We start from the raw sequence: 23,854 nt of genomic DNA on the forward strand, positions 1-23,854 counted from the left end.
AGCATGCTAGTTGAACTAAATTATGGTTTACAAAGTGGTGTTATAATACCTTTGTGTATGGATTATTATGATATTATGCTAATGACAATGTATTTCAATGTGGAAACTATATACCTATAATGAAAATAGTCATTTTGACCGCAAATATAGCACAAAGGTGATTTTCACTTACTGATATATTACTGGCAAATTTAAAATAGTATTGGCAAAAGTAAGCAGAAAGTAAGAAATAGTGTAGCCACAAACTGAAATCTTAAAATTGAAATTTTTTAAATTGTGAAAATGTGAAATCCACAAATTGAAATCTTAAAATGTTAGCTCTGTGTCTTCATTAGCTGCATGATTTCTGTAATAACATAGCTTGGCTTAGTTTTTGAAAATTATTTTTGGATAGTTCTTTTCCAAATGGAAGGCATATAGAATTATCAAGAGGATTTCTTCTCTTTCCTCTTTGAGTGCAAATATGTAAAATGCTGAAGAGAGTCTTTTTTCCAGTTTACATGTTTTACAGATTCAGCTGTGTCAGCCCCAGAAACAAACTCCTGTGTTCACATGTTGCTAATGTTCCATCATAGGTCCAGAGGGCCCCCCTGGAATAAGCAAAGAAGGTCCTCCTGGAGACCCAGGCCTCCCCGGTAAAGATGGAGACCATGGAAAACCCGGAATCCAAGGACAGCCAGGCCCCCCGGGCATCTGTGATCCGTCGCTGTGTTTTAGTGTCATCGTTGGAAGAGATCCCTTTAGAAAAGGACCAAACTATTAGTTTCTGATGCCTCGTCCAGCAGCCTAGGCATGGTGCTCTTCTTTTGTGGTCTTTGCATCTCAGGAAGATAACAACAGTAATCCCTTGAAAAGAAACTCAAGTACCTCGGTGTTTTTATTATTGTTTTTTCCTTAAGGAAAAATATAGAAAAGGTCACGTATACTGATTTTAAAGGCTCCTCAGTTCTTCGGAGCCTTTAGATTGGTAGCATTAACTAAATCTCAAGGGTTTCTTGTAAGTCCATTCGTTTTAATCAAAGTTGAATATAAAAAAAAAAAAAAACCACCATTGCCTGTCAGCCAGTCGGTTTCACTCACTGTGAAAAGTTTCACATTCAGCCTCCGTGCAGCAGAGTATTTGAGTTCAATTTCTTGTCTGTGTGCATTTCATGTTTCATAGCTCATGCTTCTACATTAGCTGAAACGAGCATCTGGCCGTGGGAAATGAGATCAGGGCTGATATTCAGCTTGGGAACAGACTGTATCACCACACGGGCACTTTCTCCAGTGTCTGTGCTCATCAGACGGGGTGAGGGACTGTTAGTTGTTCAGTGTTTTGAATGTCACCTATGAAATAGATTAATGTGTTTCTTACTCCATTTGCAAATTCTCAAATGATTCAGTGAATGATGATGCTAAGAAAGAGTAACGATTACATTGGGAATGGTCTAAATATGAACCATTAAAAACATTCTGGAGAAAAAGGTTCATTAGACCTGGTCAATATGTTCAAAGGAATCATAAGTCCAGAAACACTAAAAATACTTTCTTCTTCATACCTGTGTAATAATTGGAGTGTTTGTTGCATGCCTTCATTTTCCATTTCATTTATTACATGTGTATGTTCATATATGTTAACTTTTATTGTAGCAGAGCTAGTGGGAATCAATGCTCTAGTTGACAGGAAAGGTAACTCCACAGATCCTAGGATGTCTTGATAATTTTTTAGCAGACTTTAAAATATTTTAAACAATCTTTGTGTACTGTACTGAATGCTTTTGTAAGGAATGTAGTTTGAGATATTCCATCCTTATCATGCTCTAAATTTGTTACATGCTTGATATTCAAAGTACAATAAAATTTTGTAAAAGCTTGATCGCAGCATTTTTTATACTTGTAACTGATTTTGAGTATATTATTCATCTCACACGATCATTTATTCAGTGGGTATAATTTATTAAATTATTTACCCTATTTTTAAATGACTGATTCATATGAAGCAAGAACTTAGAAACTGGGTTGGGTGCCACTCGCCTGGGCAGGTACAGCCCCTGCTTCCTGGTCCAGGAATGGCTGGTGACCAGAGTTTAGCTTAATTGATGACATGTCCTTCCATGATGAGGACCTTGGAGGGGACTGACACCCATACATTCAGCAGCTGAATCAGCTTAAGGCTTGTTTTGGTGTTCTGTCTCCAGCAAAGCCTCAGGTGTCTGTTAGACCTGACCAAGCTACTCCCCCTGCTAATAATCCCATTTTCTGGGAGACCTCGTGAAGGGGCAGAACGGGAACTCCCTTCTACCCCTTGTTCCTTCAACCAGCTTGGAGCACATGTGATGCTGAAAACTCAGCCTCTGTTTTCCAGTGCTGAGCTGAATCTCAGAGTTTTAGGTAAAATAGAAAAGAATAGCTTTATTGCTTTGCCAGGAAGAAAGGGACATAGTGGGCTCTTGTCCTCGGAAGCTGTGTATCTCATCCTGGGAGGATCTGGTGAGGAGTTTTTATTGCAATGATTCAAAGGCCGCATTGCTGATATGGTGTGGTGTGTGCAGGGTCTGCTTTCCTCTAATCCGGTCTCAGGTGCCCTCTTGATGAGCTTCTCTGGTTCCTTTAACCTGGCCCCAGGTGGTCTTCTCTGGAATGAAGAATGCTGACATCTTCCGTTTATTGGGGGTTTTAGCTTCTGAGGCACCAGGACCCTGCCCCAAAGTTGTGCTGTTTCATGACTGCTCCTCCCTTGTCTCTGCATCCCTTCCCTTCCCTGATTAGTGACTGTTTGAACTTGCCCTTGGGACTCAGGGAAGGTCATGGAGGTTGGAGTCTGTCCCCTACACACAAGAAAGGGGGGACAGAAAAGCCTCCATGTTCAGGGGCCCCATGAAGTCCTGCTCAGCTTCACACGGCCATGAAGTGTGCAGAACTGGCCAGGGACACAGTGATGACGGAGTCATGTGGTCTGGCCTGAGGGCCCTCGTGTCTAAAAAGAAACAAAGCAACAGGGGATTGCTATATAATCATTCTAAAACAGGAGAAAGTGCTACAGAAATGTATGCATGCATGCATGCTAAGTCACTTCAGTCGTGTCCAACTCTTGTGACCCCATGGACTGTAGCCCCCAGGCTCCACTGTCCATGGGATTCTCCAGGCAAGAATACTGGAGTGGGTTGCCATGCCCTCCTCCAGGGGATCTTCCCGGCCCAGGGATCGAACCCACGTCTCATGTCTCCTGCATTGGCAGGTGAGTTCTTTACCACGAATGCCACCTGGGAAGCCCATAGAAATGTATAGGGTGATATCTATGGACTAAACTGTGTCACTTCCAAATTAATATGTTGAAACCCTAACTCCCTAGGGGACCCTATTTGGAGATTGAGGTTTTAGGCTGTGATTATGGTTAAATAAGTTCGTAAGAATAGGATACTACTCTTGTACAATTGGTGACCTCTTCTCATACGCCTGCATATGAGAAAAGGCCATGTAAGCACACAGCGAGAAGACAGTGATTTGAGAGCCAGGAAATTATCATACTAACTGAATAAGCCAGACAGAACATGATGAAAACAATACCAATGAACTCTTTTAAAACAGAAATATATTCACAGACATAGAAAACAACCTGATGGTTACCAAAGGGGGGAGGGGGGAGGAGGGACAGAGTAGGAGTTTGGAACTCACAGACACACTCTTCTATATATAAAATAGGTCAACAAGGGCCTGCTGTAGAGCACGTGTCTTGTAATAACCTTTAACGGGAGAGAATGTAAAATAGAATATGTATTTGTATAAATATATATATATATACTTGAATCACTTTGCTGTGTACTTGAAACTAACAGAATACTGTAAATCAATTATATTTCAATGCTAAAAAAGTTGCATCAAAAAAAAAATTCAAGGACTTCCCTGCTGGTTCAGTGGCTAAGACACCTTGCTCCCAATGTAGGGGGCCCAGGTTCATTTGCTGGTCCGGCTACTAGATCCCACATGCCACAGCCAAGATTTCCTATGCCACAACAGCAAGATCCCACAGCCTCAAGGAAAATCAAAGATCCTGTGTGCTACAGCTAAGACCTGGCATGGACAAATACATAAGTAACAAATACTTTAAAAGAAGCCAGGAATATCACCAACATTGATCTTGCGCTTTCAGTCTCTAGGACCAAGAGCAAATCCATTTCTATTGTGTAAGCCACCCTGTGTGGGGTGTTATATATGGGAGCTCAAGCTGTGAAACAGAGGAGGGTGGGGGAAACTCCCTTAAAGCCATGATTATAAACTGAGATTGGAAGGCTAGGAGACATTAGCAGGCCACCCAGTCACGTAAAGGGAATGAAGATGAGCCAAATCTGGGGGATTAGGACTGAGAACAAAACCTGGGGAACAAAAATCATATTTACTTTCAGTACCTGCTTTCAAAATTGTTATCGAAAGGTGAAATATTTCTGTAGTTTACCAATGGTATAGGGTATGTGCTAATATATTCTTGCCTAACAAATCAGTTACTACTAATTTGAGACTAACTCATAAAATGCAGATGTTTAAAGAATGAGTAAGTGGATGATTTTGTTCTACAAGTACATTTGGACCACAACGGTTCACCAGCATCTCACATGCCTCTTAGTGTGGTTACAAGGCCATGGCTTCTGTAGTGAGGTTGCCTGGGTTCAAATTTCCACTTTCTTTTTCTAGTAAGAGTCTTCAGGAAATGTCTTTATCTATTTGTGCCTAAATTTCTTCATATATTAAAAGACAAATTTTAGTAGTATTTGTTGTTCAGTCACTAAGTTGTGTCCAACTTTTTGTGACCCCATGAACTGTAGCATGTCAGGCTTCCCCGTCCTCCACTACCTCCTGGACTTTGCTCGAATTCATGTCCACTGTGTCATGACGCTATTGACCATCTCACCTGCTTCACCTTTTGCCCTCAGTCTCTCCCAGCATCAACTTCTTTTCCGGTGAGTCGGCTCTTTGCATCAGGTGGCTGAAGTATTGGAGCTTCAGCTTTAGCATCAGTCCTTCCAATGAATATTCAGAGTTGATTTCCTTAAGGATTGATTGGTTTGATCTCCTTGCAGTCCAAGGGACTTTAAAGAGTCTTCTCCAGCACCACAGTTCGAAAGCATCAATTCTTTCATGCTCATTCTTCTTTATGGTCCAGCTCTTATATCCATACATACATGACTATTGGAAAAACCATAGCTTTGACTATTCAGACCTTTGTGAGCAAAGTGTCATCTTTGCCTTTTAATACACTATCTAGCTTTGTCATAGCTTTCCTTCCAAGAGCAAGCATTTTTTAATTCTGTGGCTATAGTCACTGTATACAGTGATTTTGAAGCCCAAGAAAATAAAATCTGAAACTGCTCCACTTACCCCACTTCTATTTGCCATGAAGTGATGGGACCAGACGCCATGATCTTAGTTTTTTATAATACTGAGTTTCAAGTCAGTTTTTTTCACTCTACTCTTTCACCTTCATCAAGAGGCTTCTTAGTTTCCCTTCACTTTCTGCCATTAGAGTGGAACCATCTGCATATCTGTGGTTGTTGATATTTCTCCCAGAAATATTGATTCCAGCTTTTGATTCATCCAAGGTATTTTGCATGATGCGCTCTGCCTAGAAGTTAGATAAGCAGGGTGACAATATACAGCCTTGACACACTCCTTTCCCAATTTTGAGCAAGTCAGTTGTTCCAAGTCTGATTCTAACTGTTGCTTCTTGACCTGCATACAGGTTTCTCACCACACAGGTCAGGTGGTCTGGTATTCCCATCTCTCTAAGAATTTCCCACAGTTGTTTTTGACCCACACAGTCAAAGGCTTTCGTGTACTAAATGAAGCAGAAGAAGATGTTTTTCTGGGATTCCCTTGCTTTTTGTCTCTGATCAAAGGAATGTTGGCAGTTTGAAGTTAAAAGACACTTGCTCCTTGGAAGGAAAGCTATGACAAACCTAGATAGCTTATCAAAAAGCAGAGATATCACTTTGCCGACAAAGGTCCCCATAGTCAAAGCTATGATTTTTCCAGTAGTCATGATGTATGGATGTGAGAGTTGGACCACAAAGAAGGCTGAGCACTGAAGAACTGATGCTTTTGACTTGTGGTGTTGGAGAAGACTCTAAAGTCCCTTGGACTGCAAAGGGGTCAAAGTAGTCAATCCTAAAGCGAATCAACCTTGAATATTCATTGGAAGGATTGATGCTAAAGCTCCAATACTTTGGCCACCTCATGGAAAGAGCTGACTCACTGGAAAAGACCCTGGTGCTGGAAAACATTGAAGGCATAAGGAGAAGGGGACGTCAGAGGATAGATGGTTAGATCACTGATTAAAGGGACAGGAATTTGAGCAAACTCCAGGGCGTCGTGGAGGACAGGAGAGCCTGGTGTGCTGCTGTCTGTGGGGTCGCAAACGTAGGATAAGACAACCACTGAACAACAAGAACAAGCAACAAAACCTTGGGGCTAATCATCTTCAGGCATTTTATCTGTATTTTATTTCATTAGTTGCATTTATATCAACTGTATTTTCATCCTGGTTCTTAGAGCTTTACCAGATAATTATTTCATTTCCATCATAAAGAGACTTTCAGTTGAGATGGAGCTGCATATAATTCCTTTTTCCTTTTTTTTTTTTTTTTGGTTGAGGTTTTGTTGCTTTACAAAGTTGTGTTGCTGATCATTCCTTCTATTCCAGTAGAGGGCAGCAAAATACACAGGCACAAACACCCACACACACAGAAACAAGCTATGAAAACTTACTACATTAATCATGTAAACTATTGCTGTGTATAGTTAGCCTGAACATTTTTTTCAGTTTTCTAAGTACAGTTAGATTTACATCCTTAAAATAGAATTGTTCCAAAGGAGAGAAGAATCACAAGGTTTTTATAAATTGAAAATCTAAGCCAGAGTGAATGAAGCTGCTTATACTTTGATGTCTTGCTGGGCTGCTTTATCTTGGTGTGATTTAGTTTATTGAATTAAAGTGCCCTGGCTAGGACCTTTGATGATATCTTCAGAGTGATAACTACTTTCAGGGAGAGGTTGGAAGCTCACTTTTTGGAGTCTTCAGTTACGGATCTGTCTCTTTGACTTGTCTTAGCTGTGCTGTGTCTGAGGAAGGCAGGGAACTGTCTTTGTCCTTGTGTAGTGATTCCAGTGAAGAGTCAAACCTCATGCCCTCTAATCTGGGACAGCACGTGGTATAGATGGTTAACACAACAGATGATCAGCTCTGTGGCTAAAACGTTAACAACCTAATTGTTGAAGGTTATGAGGCATGATGGGGAAACAGAAAGAAACTCAAAGTCTGTTTGCAGTTTAAAAACAAAAGACCAGAAACAAACCCAGACTTTAGTTAAATTGAGCTGCAAAGGTTTTAACAAAACATTTTCTTAAAAGATGGGATGAGGAGGGAGGTGGGAGGGGGGTTCAGGATGGGGAACACATGTAAATCCATGGCTGATTCATATCAATGTATGGCAAAAACCACTACAATGTTGTAAAGTAATTAGCCTCCAACTAATATAAATAAATGAAAAAAAAAACAATTAAATGCACTGTAGGAAGTTGGAACAAAATTAAGTGAAGGATTACAGAGAAAAAAAAAAAGCTACACAGAAAATTTTCTTTTGCTCCAAATACCACATTTGAAATAAGGAATGTTACTATTCCTACGCACTAAGTTATTTCTGAGCTCCACTTTACCTTCCCCTAAAGTAAGTTTTCATGTAAAAATTTTGAGTAAATAGATTTCAAAAGGACAACTTGAAGTAGCTGACAGAAGTGTCATTCTGAATAAGAGAGAGTGACAAGCAGTGACAAGATGTTTCCCTTCATGTCCCCATCTTGAAGGAGGAAACAGACAGAACAGGCTCCGTCTTGAAAGCAGGACTCCATCCTGGGCTGGACTGTGGACTCCGAGCTCTATGCCCAGTATCTACAGAAATGATCTACCAACTGGAAAACCACCACCCCCCACCCCCGCCACGGAAGAGCCCCAGGGCTCGTACCTAGACTCTCCGTCACCTAAAAGAATACCCTAATTATCTGTGTAACTGAATAGAATCATACATTCTATTATGCTTATTGAGGTATGACCACAGGCCTATTGATAATTGTCCACTGTTTACCTAGGCTTAAGGCTTATGAATCACGGGTTAACTTTGATTGTATCTTTCTTTTCCTTTGTTCAGCCTAGTTTCAGAGAATTTTGGGAGGTGAGTTTGAGCACGTACACTTAGGGTATATAAGGTTTTCACAGAAACTGTTCAGGGTCCTTGGCTAAGAGAAGACTGCCTTGGGCCCACCGGTGCAATAAACTGCACTCCACTATCTGCATTGTCCTTCTGAGTGATTTTGTTTCCCGGAACACTTGGCTACAACAACCTCAGTGTCCAATTCAAAATAACATTAAATCAAATTGGAAACATGTCTATAGATCTTACAGAGTGAAATTCAAAGGGAAATCTTGAAATAAGTAATTTTGACCCCCCAATAATAATAATAATAAAAATGTTACAGAGAGTCCCGTGATATGTGACCTTGGATGAATCTGATAACTTCCTTGAATTTTTTTTTTTTTAAATTGCTAAAACAAAGGGTTTAAGTTACCATGTTTTGCAACTCTGGCTGCATTAGAATCACCAAGGGAGCTTCAAAAAATATTCTCTTGCCAGAGTTCCACCAAACATTCTGGGGTCACTTTCACTGCCTTGCCTTTGAGGCCTCCGGCCAGAGAACAGAGCCCTGTGAGAGTGACAGTCAGTCGTTTTTAGGCTTTGGGAAGCTCCTGTCGAGGGTGGCAAAAGATGAGAGCAGAGATGCAGGGAATGGGAACAGGGCTGGAGAGGGAGAAGGCAGACACCAAAGAATCTTGCAGGATTGCAGGGAGGAAATAACAGGAGGAGGTATGCCTTGCAGATAAATCACTCTGACTACAGTGAGAAGACAGGATATCAGGCAAGACTGGAAGTAGAAAAGCTAATTCAATGCCATTCCTGTGGCCCTGGGGATAAAAGGATAAGATAGAGGCAGGGGGTTGGGGGAATGACCATCAGCATATTGATGCTGAAAATTCAGCCTCTGTGCACTAGTGCTAAATTGAAATCAAAGATAGAGATTTGGGTGAAGTAGAAAAGAATAGCATTGTTGCTTTGCCCAGCAAAGAGGGAAATAGCAGGCTGTGCCCTCAAAACTATGTGTCCGGACCTGGGGGGATTTGGTGAGGAGTTTTATAGCTATGGTTCAAGAGCTGGGATTGCTGATAAGAATCCTGGTATAGGCAGGTCCTGATCTTCTAATTTGGCCTCAGGTCATATACCTTTGGGCTTCCCTGGTGGCTCAGATGGTAAAAGAATCTGTCTACAATGTTGGAGACCTGGGTTCTGATGAACTTCTGTTCTTGAAGTTATTGAACTCTGACCTTCTCTGAAATAAAGTAAGCTTCATTAAGTAGTTCAGTTCAGTCGCTCAGTCATGTCCGACTCTTTGTGACCCCATGGACTGCAGCATGCCAGGCTTCCCTGTCCATCACCAACTCCCTGAGGTTACTCAAACTCATGTCCATTGAGTTGGTGATGCCATCCAACCATCTCATCCTCTGTCTTCCCCTTCTCCTCCCACCTTCAATCTTTCCCAGAATCAGGGTCTTTTCCAATGAGTCAGTTCTTCCCACCATGTGGCCAAAGTATTGGAGTTTCAGCTTCAGCATCAGTCCTTTCATTGAATATTCAGGACAGATTTCCTTTATGATTGACTGGTTTGATCTCCTTGTAGTCCAAGGGACTCTCAAGAGTCTTCTCCAACACCACAGTTCAAAAACATCAATTCTTTGGTGCTCAGCCAACTCTTACATCCATACATGACTACTGGAAAAACCACATCTTTGATTAGACCGACATTTGTTGGCAAAGTAATATCTCTGCCTTTTAATATGCTGTCTAGGTTGGTCATAACTTTTCTTCCAAGGAGCAAGCATCTTTTAATTTCATGGCTACAAGTCACCATCTGCAGTGATTTTGGAACCCCCAAAAATAAAGTCTGTCACTGTTTCCATTCTTTCCCAATCTATTTGTCATGAAGTGATGGAAGCAGATGCTGTGATCTTAGTTTTCTGAATGTTGAGTTTTAAGCCAACTTTTTCACTCTTCTCTTTCACTTTCTTCAAGAGGCTCTTTAGTTCTTCTTCACTTTCTGCCATAAGGGTGGTGTCATCTGCCTATCTGAGGTTATTGATATTTTTCCGTACAATCTTGTTTCCAGCTAGTGCTTCATCCAGTCCGGCATTTCTCATGATGTACTCTGCATATAAGTTAAATAAGCAGAGTGACAATATACAGCCTTGATGTACTCCTTTCCTGATTTGGGAACAGTCTGTTGTTCCATGTCCAGTTCATACTGTTGCTTCTTGACCTGCATACAGATTTCTCAGGAGGCAGATCAGGTGGTCTGGTATTCCAGTCTCTTTAAGCGTTTTCCACAGTTGTTGTGATCCACACAGTCAAAGGCTTTGGCATAGTCAATAAAGCAGAAGTAGATGTTTTTCTGGAATTCTCTTGTTTTTTTTTTTTTTTTTTTGATGATCTGATGGATGTTGGCAATTTGATGTCTGGTTCCTCTGCCTTTTCTAAAACCAGCTTGAACATCTGGAAGTTCATGGTTCACATACTGTTGAAGCCTAGCTTGGAGAATTTTAAGCATTACTTTGCTAGCATGTGAGATGAATGCAATTGTGCAGTAATTTGAGCATTCTTTGGCATTGCCTTTCTTTGGGATTGGAATGAAAACTGACCTTTCCAGGCCTGTGGCCATTGCTGAGTTTTCCAAATTTGCTGGCATATTGACTGTAGCACTTTCACAGCATCATCTCTTAGGATTTGAGATAACTCAACTGGAATTCCATTACTTCCACTACTTTTGTTCATAGTGATGCTACGACCCACTTGACTTCACATTCCAGGATGTCTGGTTCTAGGTGAGTGATCACATCATCATGGTTTTCTGGGTCATGAAGATCCTTTTTGTGTAGTTCTTCTGTGTATTCTTGCCACTTCTTCTGCCTCTGTTAGGTCCATATCATTTCTGTTCTTTATTGAGCCCATCTTTGCGTGAAATATTCCCTTGGTATATCTAATTTTCTTGAAGAGATCTCGTCTTTTGCATTCTATTGTTTTCCTCTATTTCTTTGCATTGATCACCGAGGAAGGCTTTTTTATCTCTCCTTGCTATTCTTTGGCTCTGTATTCAAATGGGTATATCTTTCCTTTTCTCCTTTGCCTTTCTCTTCTCTTCATTTCACAGCCTCCTCAGACAACCATTTTGCCTTTTTGCATTTCTTTTTCCTGGGGATGTTCTTGATCCCTGTCTCCTGTACAATGTCATGAACCTCCATCCACAGTTCACCAGGCACTCTGTCTACCAGATCTAGTCCCTTAAATCTATTTCTCACTTCCACTGTATAATCATAAGGGATTTGATTTAGGTCATACCTGAATGGTCTAGTGGTTTTCCCCACTTTCTTCAATTTAAGTCTGAATTTGGCAAGAAGTTGTTCATGGTCTGAGCCACAATCAGCTCCCAGTCTTGTTTTTGCTGACTGTATAGAGCTTCTCCATCTTTGGGTCAAAGGATATAATCAGTCTGATTTAAATATTGACCATCTGGTAATGTCCATGTGTAGAATCTTCTCTTGTGTTGTTGGAAGAGGTTGTGTTCTCTGACCAGTGTGTTCTCTTGGCAAAACTCTATTAGCCGTTTCCCTGCTTCATTCTGTACTCTGAGGTCAAATGTGCCTGTTACTCCAGGAATCTCTTGACTTCCTACTTTTGCATTCCAGTCCCCTATAATGAAAAGGCCATATTTCGGGGGTTTTAATTCTAGAAGGTCTTTTTGGTCTTCATAGAACTGTTCAACTTCAGCTTCTTCAGCATTACTGCTCTGGGCATAGACTTGGATTACTGTGATATTGAATCGCTTGCCTTGGAAACAAATAGAGATCATTCTGTTGTTTTTGAGATTGCATCCAAGTTCTGCATTTCAGACTCTTTTGTTGACTATTAAGTAGTTAACATCTCCCATTTGTTGGTGGTTTTAGTTCCCTTAAAAGTTCAAAGATATTTCCGTGTGTGTCCCTTGAATAGGCACCAAAGCCCTGCCGCCAGACTGCACTCTTGTTTCTTGGCTGCTCCTCCTTAGTCTCCTCAGCCTTCCCTTCCCTGATTAGCAGCTATTTGAACCTGCCCCTTGAAACTCTGGGAAGGTCATGGAGGCTGTCTCTGTTATTCACTCAGTTGTGTCCAACTCTTTGCAACCACAAGGACTGTAGCCCACCAGGCTCCTCTATCCATGAAATTCTTCAGGCAAGAATACTAGACTGGGTTGTCATTCACTTCTCCAGGGGATCTTCCCCACCCAGGGATCAAACCAGGGTAGATTCTTTGCAGATATTAGGGTAGAATCATTGCAGGCAGATTCTCTACCATCTGGGTCATCAGAGAAGCCCCATGAAGGCTGAATGAAGCCTCAGTTCATACAAACAAAAAACAGGGGACACAGTGAAGTCTTCCAAGCCCAGGAGCCCCACGGAGTCTGGCTCAGTTTCAGTGTTAGTCCTACTAAAATCAAGGGTAACACCCAGAATCCAGCCACCATGTCCTCAGGGACCCGTGGCGGGCGGGGGCGGGGGGCAGTGAGGTCTTACGAGATAGGATTCCTAGGAATGGCTTTCCATCACGTAGCTGTGAGTGAAACAGCGTGTTTTTACCCTTGCCACTTTCATGCCAGCAAGACTGTTCTCTGGTAGCACCTCTGTTACCTTAGCCAACTGTCTTTTTATACTAACTGAACAGTCTGCCTGCAGTCCAGAGTGTGGCTCCTGTGGTCCTTGTCAGCAGTGCCAACAGGCAATGCTGCACAGTTCCTGGAAGAGGTGATAACATTTGTTCCTGAATAAATCCCTCTGTGTTGACTAAGACTGTGTTCAATCAAACCTCTTTGTTGCTGATAATTGCCACGATTTCTCCTATTTCATATATTTATTTATTCAATTCATTCATTAAGTAACTCCTTGGAAGTAAATTAGTGAACTTTCTTCTGTGCTTCTAGCAAGACTGGTTTTTATTATTTGAGTGAAACTTGCTGCAGCTAGCTAACAAAAATGTAATTTTTTTCATTTTCTGTCTTGTGAAAAACAAAAAGTGCTATGATGTCTTTGTTACCATCCCCAAAATGCCATATTATTTTAGAGTCAATAGAAAAACAATACTTTGAAGAATTTTAAGTACTTAGGCTAATTAAATGCCTTGAAAACATTGGACACTAGATAGAGAATTAGTCAGCTTTGGGAAAAAGTGGGGGAATGGATAATAGGAAAAAATAGACATGTTGTTAAGGAAAATCATAATTCCCAATTCCACTTTTTGTGATGTGTGATTTAATATTGGTGCTTTCTAAGGACATGACCACATTATCTAATTATCAGTGGAATAAAGTGGTTTTCTGGTGCCAAATGCTACATTCCATAAGACTAACTGCTGATGAGATTAGGAAAGCTTGTTGACTGTTAGAGATTCTGGTCTTTTGGCATGACAATTAAAGTATCAACTACATAACTTTTTAAGGCCTACTATTATCTAATTTCTACACATGAAATTGGCAAAGAAATGTTGTTTCCCAAATGTATGTACTTATATGAAAATCTGCATCAATGCCTATTAAATGAAATTGGTAAATAATATTACTCAGGGGAAAGAAAATTCTAAGAGCAAAAACAATTGAAATTGTTTTGTATTTGATTACACAAAAAATCCTTCAAATAAAAATAAACAAATAAAATAACTATCCTCCTCATTTCACATTTTTAACACTGCCTGAGATCGATCTGTATCCTGTCATTTTTTAATCTCCTGCCTTTCTCTATTCTCTCCCTTTCTTCCTGAAAGTCCAAAATATAAACTAAAACTTGATTTTGTTTACTGTATATATTTAGCAAATATAATAGGCTAACCATAAAAACAATTTCATGAGGTATAATTTACATACAATTGAAATATATCTGTTTTTAAGTATACATTTTGATCAGTCAGTTCAGTCACTCAGTCGTGTCTGACTCTTTGCGACCCCATGGACTACAGCACACCAGACTTCCCTGTCCATCAGCAACTCCCGGAGCTTGCTCAAACCCATGTCCATTGAGTCGGTGATGCCATCCAAGCATCTCATCCTCTGTCATCCCCTTCTCCTCCTGCCTTCAATCTTTCCCAGCATCAGGGTCTTTTCCAATGAGTTGGTTCTTTGCATCAGGTGGCTAAACTATTGGACATTTTGATAAGTTTTGACAAATATACGTGCCCTGTGAAACCATCACAGTTAAGAAATGTGTGTCAGAAATTTGTGTCAGCCTCAAAGCATTTTCTTGAGGCTTTCCCCAGATAATTTACCTCTCTTCCAGCTGCATTTACCCCCAATCTGCTTTCTGTCGCTATCAATTGACAATTTTCTTTTCTAGAGTTCTGTATACATGGAATTATACACCATGTACTCTTGTTTCTGGCTTCTTTCATTCAGCATAACGTTTTTAAGATCCATCCATGATGCTGGGTCTACCAATAGTATTCCTTTTTCTTTTTAATATTTAATATTTATTTATTTGGCTGTACCAGGTCTTAGTTGCAGAATGCAGTATCTTTCATTGTGGCAGGCAAACTCTTAGTTGTGGCATGTGGGATCTAGTTCCCCGACCAAGGATTGAACCTGGGCCCTCTGCATGGGGAGGACAAACTCTTAGCCACTGCTCCACCAGGGAAGTCCCTTGAATAGTATCCTTTTGAATGGCTATATTTCATTTTGATTATTCATTCACCTGTTTATAGACAGTTGGATTATTATCAGTGTGGGACTATTCTGACTAAGTCTGCTATGAATATTCATTTACAAATCTGGATGGTGATGCTTTCATTTCTCTTAGATATTAGCAGGAGGGAGAAAATTCACTCTGAAAGAAAGAGGGGAGAGAGAAACATTTGTTTGGAAATAGTGGGTTGGCCAAAAAGTTTGCTCAGATTCTCCCATAAGATACAGAACACCCGAGAGAACTTTTTGGCCAATTGAATACATTCAAAAACTAAGTGAAGTACCATCCCATTTGTGATTTCAGGAAAAAGCAGGGGAGTTGGCTGACCTTTGGAATGAGGACACTGCATGTTTCTGAGGCGGATTTGAGCTTCACAACACTGTATTTCAATCCGTGTGTGGGGAGAGTGGTGAAATTCACTTGGATGTGACCGAGGCTGGAAAGAATGACCTTCATCCAATGTGGAAGGCCACGGCTCCCTCAGTGTTTACAGTCACCAAATGCATCATGTTCTGAAAACTCAACCCGATAAGCTTTTCTTTTCAGTTCAAAATTAAATGTTCATGTCTATAGTTTTTGCAAAGAAAAGGAAAAGAAAAGAGTAGGTTACAAAGCACTTGTATTTGTTGAAGACAGGTTGTCCAAAACACAGTATGTTTGGGAGGAAAATGTTATTGCTATCTTGAGAGAAGTCTTACTTTACAGAGAAAGCTTGCACCCTATGAACAAAATAAAGTAAACATTTTCAACTCATTTTAGAAAAGGAAGCTGAGGTAAATAATTGTTGACTTTGTGAATATCAGGTATCTGGTTAAAAACAGAGAAAATTTCTACACTTTGATCTCTTAATCTCTTAATTCTCAGTTCAATCAATGTATTTCCTTCCTTCTTATCTGCTGCCTCACTCTGTGCCCAAGTGAAAATAATCTTTAAAAATCCTGCAAAAACATATACATAAGGCAGTCTAAGGCAATATCAATTAATATTTTAGCTTTAATAGTCTTTGAACAGCTGCACATTCCATAGACCTTGAATTTGAACAATAAGAATTTAACACTTATACTTCATTCAAATTACTTTCTTGAAATAGTCTTGTTTCCATTGTGACTTTCATTGTATTGCTCTTTCTTAATATGAGGATTAGAGCATATCTGATCATTTTTGTTGACAAATTCTTGACATTGCAGCACACTTGTTTGAACTTTGAAGCTATCCACTCTGGGTATTACAACTTTTTTTTTTTTTTAACTTAGATTTTCAAGAATTGAGAGTCTTGGCTTATCTTCTGTAGCTCTGCATTCCAATAAATACTCTGGATAATCATGATAGTGAAGGAAGATCATATTTGGAACTAATTTTTACTTTGGCTTTTGCTTTTCCAGAACATGTACTCACAATTCCTCTGAAATGCTTATAATCCCTCAGGTTTTTGAAATGAAACTAAAAGACAGTATGCATAGATCTTGAAGGCTAGAATAAATGGACCTTCAATTAATGAACTTTCAAAGATGTAAGCATGCCCCTGTATGCTAGCCGTTGTACTGTACTACTGTACTTTTCAAGATACTGTATTGTAAGATTAAACACAGTTTATTTATTTTTCATATTTGTTCTTTATGTATAATTTGTGTGAAAAGTATTATAAAACTATTTTAATACAGTACTATACAGTTGATTGTGTTAGATGGTTACCTAGACTAACTTTGTTGGACTTATGAACATGCTCTTGGGATGGAACTTGTTTGTATGTTGGGGACTTACTGTACTATTAATTAAAGAAAACCAGATATGTCAATTAAGAAAGTTCATACTTTTCTATGTATGGGAAGATGCAAGAGTCTGGGCTCCCTGAAATCCTTCCTTTCATATGCATCTAAGCTGTCTGAGGCCAGCATCCTGTGTTCTTGCATCCTAAGTTTCCTCGGGGCTCACCCTCGTGGGGAGTGGCTGCAGTCTGATGCCTGCTAAATGGCAGGTGGTCTTTCCTTCCTGAGTTCCCTCAGGGCTCATCAGCTCACCGTAGACTGCGGCTGCAATAGCTGATGACTGTGACATCCTTTGTTTACCAATATGGCAGGTAATATTCCATTCCTCAACATATAATATGAAGACTTCCAGCCCATGGATGGAGCCCAACGAGATGACTGGGGAGACGGGCTGAAGCTGCCAGTGCAGCTAGGACAGTAGCTGTGATGACTTTCACTGAGCCAAGATCTCTTGCAGTAGAAGATAGGTGTGGAAGCTACTTGGATGGTTTCCCATTTGGGTTCAGTTTGAGTATCTGCATTACCATGGCCTTCAAAAGCATTGCCTCCAAAATAACCAAGACCTGAATATTTTTAAGGCTGTGACGAGCTTCTTGAAAGGCCAGAGGAGGGGCCAGCTGCTCCTGGCTGCCCTTGGGTCCTTCAGCTCACACCAGGACCAGAAGGCAGAGACTAACCAGGTGTGTTTTCCTGGGGCAGCCCACCCCCACTGCTTCCTCTCACCCCTTCTCCTTTTCTCTTTTAAAAAAATTTATTTGCTTGTTTGTTTTTGGCTGTGCTGGGTCTTCATTTCTGTGCACAGGCTTTCTCTAGTTGCAATGTACAGGCTTCTCATTTCAGTGGCTTCTCGTGTTGAGTATGGGCTCTAGGTGCACAAGCTTCAGTAGTTGGTGGCATTTGGTCTTAGCTGCCCTGTGGCATGTGAAATCTTCCTACATAATGGATTGAACCAGTGTCCCCTGCATTGCATGGCAGATTCCCAACCATTGGACCGCCAGGGAAGCCCTGCCTCTTCTAGGGCAGGGTGGGGGGAGAGATGGTTTGTACTAGGGCGGGGTGGGGGGAGAGATGGTGCTTCCAGACAAAATGATTTATCTAATCATTGACAGAGGAAAGGTAGTCCTATTTCCTTTAAAGAAAGGAGGCAGTGGGGCAAGAAATATCTTAAGAATGTCACAGCATCTCAGCTTCAGCTACTTCATGCTTTGCCCACACAACTGCTCTCCGCTGAAAAGTTTTGGTGTGGAACAGTGGGTTGAAGATCATGTTAGTCCTCTGAGGATGAATTCTGATCTTAACTCAAAATGTAAAACCACAATAGACAAGGATTTTTGTATAGCCATTTGTGTATTTGAAGATTTCCAGCATGTTTTGCTCATGACAAAATCATCCTATTTTCCCCCCTCTTAAAATTTTGTCCCAATTTTGGATCCTGTGTCAGAGACCACAAAATCTCCTCAGTCTATTTCTTCCTCTTTCACGAGAGGCCAATAAACTCAGAGGAGCCAAGGGGCGTGAGATGTTCCATGCTTTTGTGCTCAGATCAAGCCCTTCACGTCCCTGGTTGAATTTCTAACCCTGCTCACCACTTTTGATAATTGCTACTTGAGGGGAAAGGGTTGCAAAAGAAGGAATTGCTCCCATGAAGTGGAATGATGAGTAGCTACAGCAGGAGAAATTTTGTATTCACTTCTGAAATCATGCAACTCAGATTGGGACTTGTACCCACAGTCTTTTAACTGAGGTCATACACCTAGTTTCCGGACTTAATGGTTCTTAATGTCTCATCACAGAAAGAATTCAGTGAGGGACAAAGTCATAGATAAGAAGTGGATCTATTTAGAGAGAAACACACTCCACAGAGAGAATGTGGGCTCTCTCAGAAAGTGACAGTGGCCCCAGAATATGGCATGGTTAGTTTTTATGGGATAATTTCATAGGCTCATGAGTGGAAGGACTAGGGGGAAGGATTTCCCCTTTTTGGCCTTTAATGGTTGGCCTCAGAACTGTCATGGCACTGGTGGGTGTGTTGTATATATGCTAATATATTACAGCAAGTGTATACTGTGGCTCACAGTCCACTGGAAGTCAAATCTTCTGCCATCTTGTTGGCTAGGACCTTGTTGGCTCTAACCAGTTTTTGTCATATCTCGGGCTATGTCATTCTTTTAAAGGTTGTGCCCTGTTCCCCCTCCCTCCTGTTTCACTTCTGCCATGAGAGGTAGGGGTCACTCAAGTACACTCAGATGTCAGAGGTTCCTTCCCTGGAAGGGAATTTATCCCAGCTTGCTAGCCCTCTTTGCCATTTCTTTCTCTCTTCTATTTTTAAAAGTGGAGAATGGGGGACTTCCATGGTGGTCCAGTGGCTAAGACCCTGTGCTCCCACTGCAGGGGGCCTGGGTTCTATTCCTGGTCAGGAAACTAGATCCCATATGCCACAAGTTGAAGAATCTCTATGCTGCAGCCAAAGATCCTGTATGCTACAACGAAGATCAAAGATCCCAAGTGCCACAGCTAAGACCAGGCACAGCCACACCAAAAGAAAAAAGTGGAGAATGGAGCTGGGAAGTGTAACTGCTTTCTACCTCTAAAGGCATCTAAGATGATAGAACTCTGTCACCATAATGATTTGATGCTGAACGTGTTTGTAACATCAGGTTCCCTATTCAAAATCATGAGCATTCTAATTCTCTTGCACCAAGCTTTCCATGGTGAGTTTTTGACCCCTGATGTTTGGCTAAAGTTCTGTCCTTATGAAAGGTGCAAGCTAAGTAAATTGCTGTTGCTTAAGGCTTTTTTTTTTTAATAAAGATATTTAAAATACAACATCACTTTTGTAAACTGTCATTTTATCCCATTTTGACTCCTAAGCTGTGCCATGCTCCGCACAGATGACTTCATGGACCTTGTTCTTTCTGTACCATAATGCTAATAAGGTATCTGTTGTTGCTGTTAAATGTCTCACTAACCAACAATGAAAAGAGCTACTTAATGGAAGTTTGCTTTGCACCAAGAAGGGATTTATTTGAGGTCAAAGTTCTCAGCAAGGAGTTTGTCAATGGGTCTTGTGTGGGAGAGAGAGTCTCAGACAGAGCTAAAAACACACAATTGCCTTTTTATTTAGTTGGCAGCATCCAGTCAACACCTGGTCCTGAAATTTAAAGATGCTCATTCCTTGTGTGGAATTAGTTGCAAAAATCTTTAGGCTGAATATCATTTATAGGTCAAGGGAACTCCCATTTTTATTACTCTTCTCAATGGAAGAGTCTAAAAGCATCTAAAATTATGTTTTAACTCAAGCATCTAATTTCATTTTGGATTTCCTAGCAACATTGTAACTTCAGACAAACCAGTTGTAATGTGGACCTTCCTTGGGAAGATTAAATGAAAAGAAACAAAACTCATCAAGGGCTTAGTATAGTAACTAGATGCTTCATAAAAGCAGGTATTAGTGCCGACTGTATTTTGCATTCAATCATCCTCCCGTGGTTCTGTGTGGCCATGTGACCAAGCGCTGTCCCCTGATATATGCTCAGAAGTGACCAGGGCAATCTGCAGGTTGTGCTCACATGGGAGGAGAACTTGCCCTCTCGGAGCCCCTCCTCTATCCCATTGCTTGGAAGGTGGAAAAGGTAACAAGTCCTCAAACTATGTAGATCAGACCAATCTGCTAGGGATAGCAGACCAACAGAGGATGAGGTGAAACAGATTCTTCAAACTTCCTATGGACTGTTCATGGCCAGACAGAAAAATAAACTTAGCTTAATTTAGAAATCTCTTGTGTATGACCTAATGTATATTCTAATAAATGTTAAAATAACTACCAAAATATTTGGTTTGTCAACATACAAGTAATACTAATTGTTCTTTTATGTGAACCATACTACTTTTTTTACATGAAGTACAATAATACATGTGTATACTTTAAATACAAGTACTTATTTTACTTGTGAAGTCAAGTGGGCAAAGTAAGTGGAGGTGATAGAATCCCAGTTGAGCTACTTCAAATCCTAAAAGATGATGCTGTGAAAGTGCTGCGCTCAATATGCCAGCAAATTTGGAAAACTCAGCAGTGGTCACAGGACTGGAAAAGGTCAGTTTTTATTCCAGTCCCAAAGAAAGTCAATGCCAAAGAATGTTCAAACTACTGCACAATTGCACTCATCTCACATGCTAGTAAAGTAATGTTCAAAATTCTCCAAACCAGGCTTCAGCAAAACGTGAACTGTGGACTTTCAGATGTTCAAGCTGGTTTTAGAAAAGGCAGAGGAACCAGAGATCAAATTGCCAACATCCACTGGATCATCAAAAAAGCAAGAGAGTTCTAGAAAATCATCTATTTCTGCTTTATTGACTATGCCAAAGTCTTTGACTGTGTGTATCACAATAAACTGTGGAAAATTCTGAAAGAGATGGGAATACCAGACCACCTGACCTGCCTCTTGAGAAACCTGTATGCAGGTCAGGAAGCAACAGTTAGAGCTGGATATGGAACAACACACTGGTTCCAAATAGGAAAAGGAGTATGTCAAGGCTGTATATTGTCACCCTGCTTATTTAACTTACATGCAGAGTACATCATGAGGAATGCTGGCCTGGATGAAGCACAAGCTGGAATCAAGATTGTGAGGAGAAATATCAATAACCTCAGATAAGCAGATGACACCACCCTTACGGCAGACAGTGAAGAAGAACTAAAGAGCCTCTTGTGAAAGTGGAAGAGGAGACTGAAAAAGTTGTCTTAAAGCTCAACATTCAGAAAACTAAGATCATGGCATCCGGTCCCATCACTTCATGACAAATAGATGGGGAAACAGTGGAAACAGTGGCTGACTTTATTTTTGGGGGGCTCCAAAATCACCACAGATGGTGATTGCAGCCATGAAATGAAAAGACACTTACTCCTTGGAAGGAAAGTTATGACCAACCTAGACAGCATATTGAAAAGCAGAGACATTACTTTGCCAACAAAGGTCCATCTAGTCAAGTCTATGGTTTTTCCAGTAGTCATGTATGGATGTGAGAGTTGGACTATAAAGAAAGCTGAGCGCAGAAGAATTGATGCTTTTGAACTGTGGTGTTGGAGAAGACTCTTGAGAGTCCCTTGGACTGCAAGGAGATCCAACCAGTCCATCCTGAAGGAGATCAGTCCTGGGTGTTCATTGGAAGGACTGATGCTGAAGCTGAAACTCCAATACTTTGGCCACCTGCTGTGAAGAGCTGACTCATTGGGAAAGACCCTGATGCTGGGAAATTTTGAAGGCAGGGAGAGGGGATGACAGAGGATGAGATGGTTGGATGGCATCACCAACTCAATGGACATGAGTTTGGGTGGACTCTGGGAGTTGGTGATGGACACGGAGGCTTGGCGTGCTGCGGTTCAAAGAGTCGGACACGACTGAATGACTGAACTGAACTGAACTGAACTGAACTGAATTAGTTTATTCACTTTATATATGATACTTAACACATTTCTGTGTCCGCTGTTGAAGGAGTCTTTGGGCCTAGAAAAGAAAACAACAGTCTCAAAGGCCCTTGCTGAATCATCTAACTTCAGAGAAAACAAAACAGAACTTTAAGTCCTGCCCTGATGCTTCAGGCCGGTTGCACCTATCTGGGACTTATTACCCCCATCCAGAAACCTTCCACCCCCTACACCTGCCAAGAAGACTTATCACCCCCTGCCCAACTACAAATGGCATCTCAACTAAAGAATACCCAACACATCCCGCATGATTAACATTTTCCTTATCTCTTCCATAAACCTCCCTATAAATATGGAGCCTCCCTGATTCCTCTCGGCGCTCAGCCTGGTTGTTAGACCAACTGTCGCCCCTCCTTGCCTGAATAAAGGCAACCTACTTCTGTTGAGGTCATCTTTCCTTTTCTGCCTTGGCCCGAACTATATCTTACAAATGTCATAACCATTGCTTGTTATTTATTAACACACACACACATACCATAAAGTATTATATATACTTTGTATATGTATACATATACATATACTTACATAAACACTCAAAATTTAAATAGCTTATAATCTTACCTTTCTGTATTTGATACTATATAACTCTCATTTAGCGGGTTTGATCCCTTGATTGGGAAGCTCCCTTGGAGAAGGATGTGGCAACCCACTCCAGTATTCTTGTCTGGAAAATTCCATGGACAGAGGAACGTGTCTACAGAGGCAGGCTACAGTCCATGGAATCACAAAGAGTCAGACATGACTGAGAGACTGCACACACACATACAATCCTTACTTAAAGTAAAGTGTGTGGTTCACTTAAATTACTACAAATTATAAGCATTTTTGAAGTATTGCTTTATTATAGGAAACTGATGTTTTAACACTTTATTGAATTAGAGATTTGTTTTAGCCAAGTTTATATTATGTCACTTTCCAAAAGTCTCACTCCACTTAGCTACATAATGTGGGCTTGGCACCTTACCAATTTCCCAACCCATCATTAGTTCAGAATCCCAAGGCTTCTGTAATGAATAAAGATAAGCCATCCTTGAGAAAGTACACTGTGACACCATCACAAGAGGAAGACAGGAGCAGGCTGCTACAGAGGGGAGTCAGAGAGAGTCAGAGCATACGGAGGACTGGGTCAGCCATCGCTAGCCTTGAAGATGGAGGGCATCATGAGCCAAAGAGTGAAGGTGGTCTTTACAGGCCAGGAGTGACCCCTGCGTGAAAGTCGATAAGGACAAGGGACTTCAGTTCAGCAAGAGTGTGGGAGTTAACTCTGCCAACAACTGAATACAGCCTGCAAGTAACATCTTGATTTTAACCTGCTGAGACCACTTTCAGAATTCCACCCTACTCAACTGAGAGATTATAAAATTGGCTTTGCTTTAAGCATCTAAATATGTACTCATTTGTTATATCAACAAAAGAAAACTGATCCCAGAATAGCTTTCTGGTTCCCCAGTCATGACAAGAGCACAGATTAGATTATCAGTGAAACTTTGGCTCAGGACCATGTCACACTGGGTCAGTCAGATGTGAAAATGCAGCTTTATATTATTCACTATGTTTCCTAAGTATATTATTGAATTAGATATACTCAGTAGATTTGCAAAATGGCTTGAAAATTGTTACAGAGTCAAGTGATAGATACTGTAATACTAGTTCCCTACCAAATACAAGCTAAAGAAATACTGCATACCTGCATGGAGATTATATGCATTATTGAAAACTAGGAAAATGTATTTGTGGTTATCCTTGTCACAGGCTCACTTCCTGTTGTGA

General features: G+C 40.8%; 1 protein-coding gene across 4 annotated transcripts in view; it reads left to right on the top strand.

The window, feature by feature from the left end:
- Window positions 1-1,858, top strand: part of COL21A1 (collagen type XXI alpha 1 chain) — a 213,726-nt gene extending 211,868 nt beyond the window's left edge. For all 4 annotated transcript variants that reach the window (XM_043449847.1, XM_043449846.1, XM_043449849.1 and 1 more), the window contains one exon: window positions 576-1,858. In XM_043449847.1, coding sequence (XP_043305782.1) covers window positions 576-763 — 188 coding nt within the window. In that variant the 3' untranslated portion in view covers window positions 764-1,858. The remainder of the gene's footprint in view (window positions 1-575) is intronic.
- Window positions 1,859-23,854: the final 21,996 nt, after the last annotated feature.

This window comes from Cervus canadensis, chromosome 28, assembly GCF_019320065.1.
Source record: "Cervus canadensis isolate Bull #8, Minnesota chromosome 28, ASM1932006v1, whole genome shotgun sequence".
Lineage (NCBI taxonomy): Eukaryota > Metazoa > Chordata > Mammalia > Artiodactyla > Cervidae > Cervus > Cervus canadensis.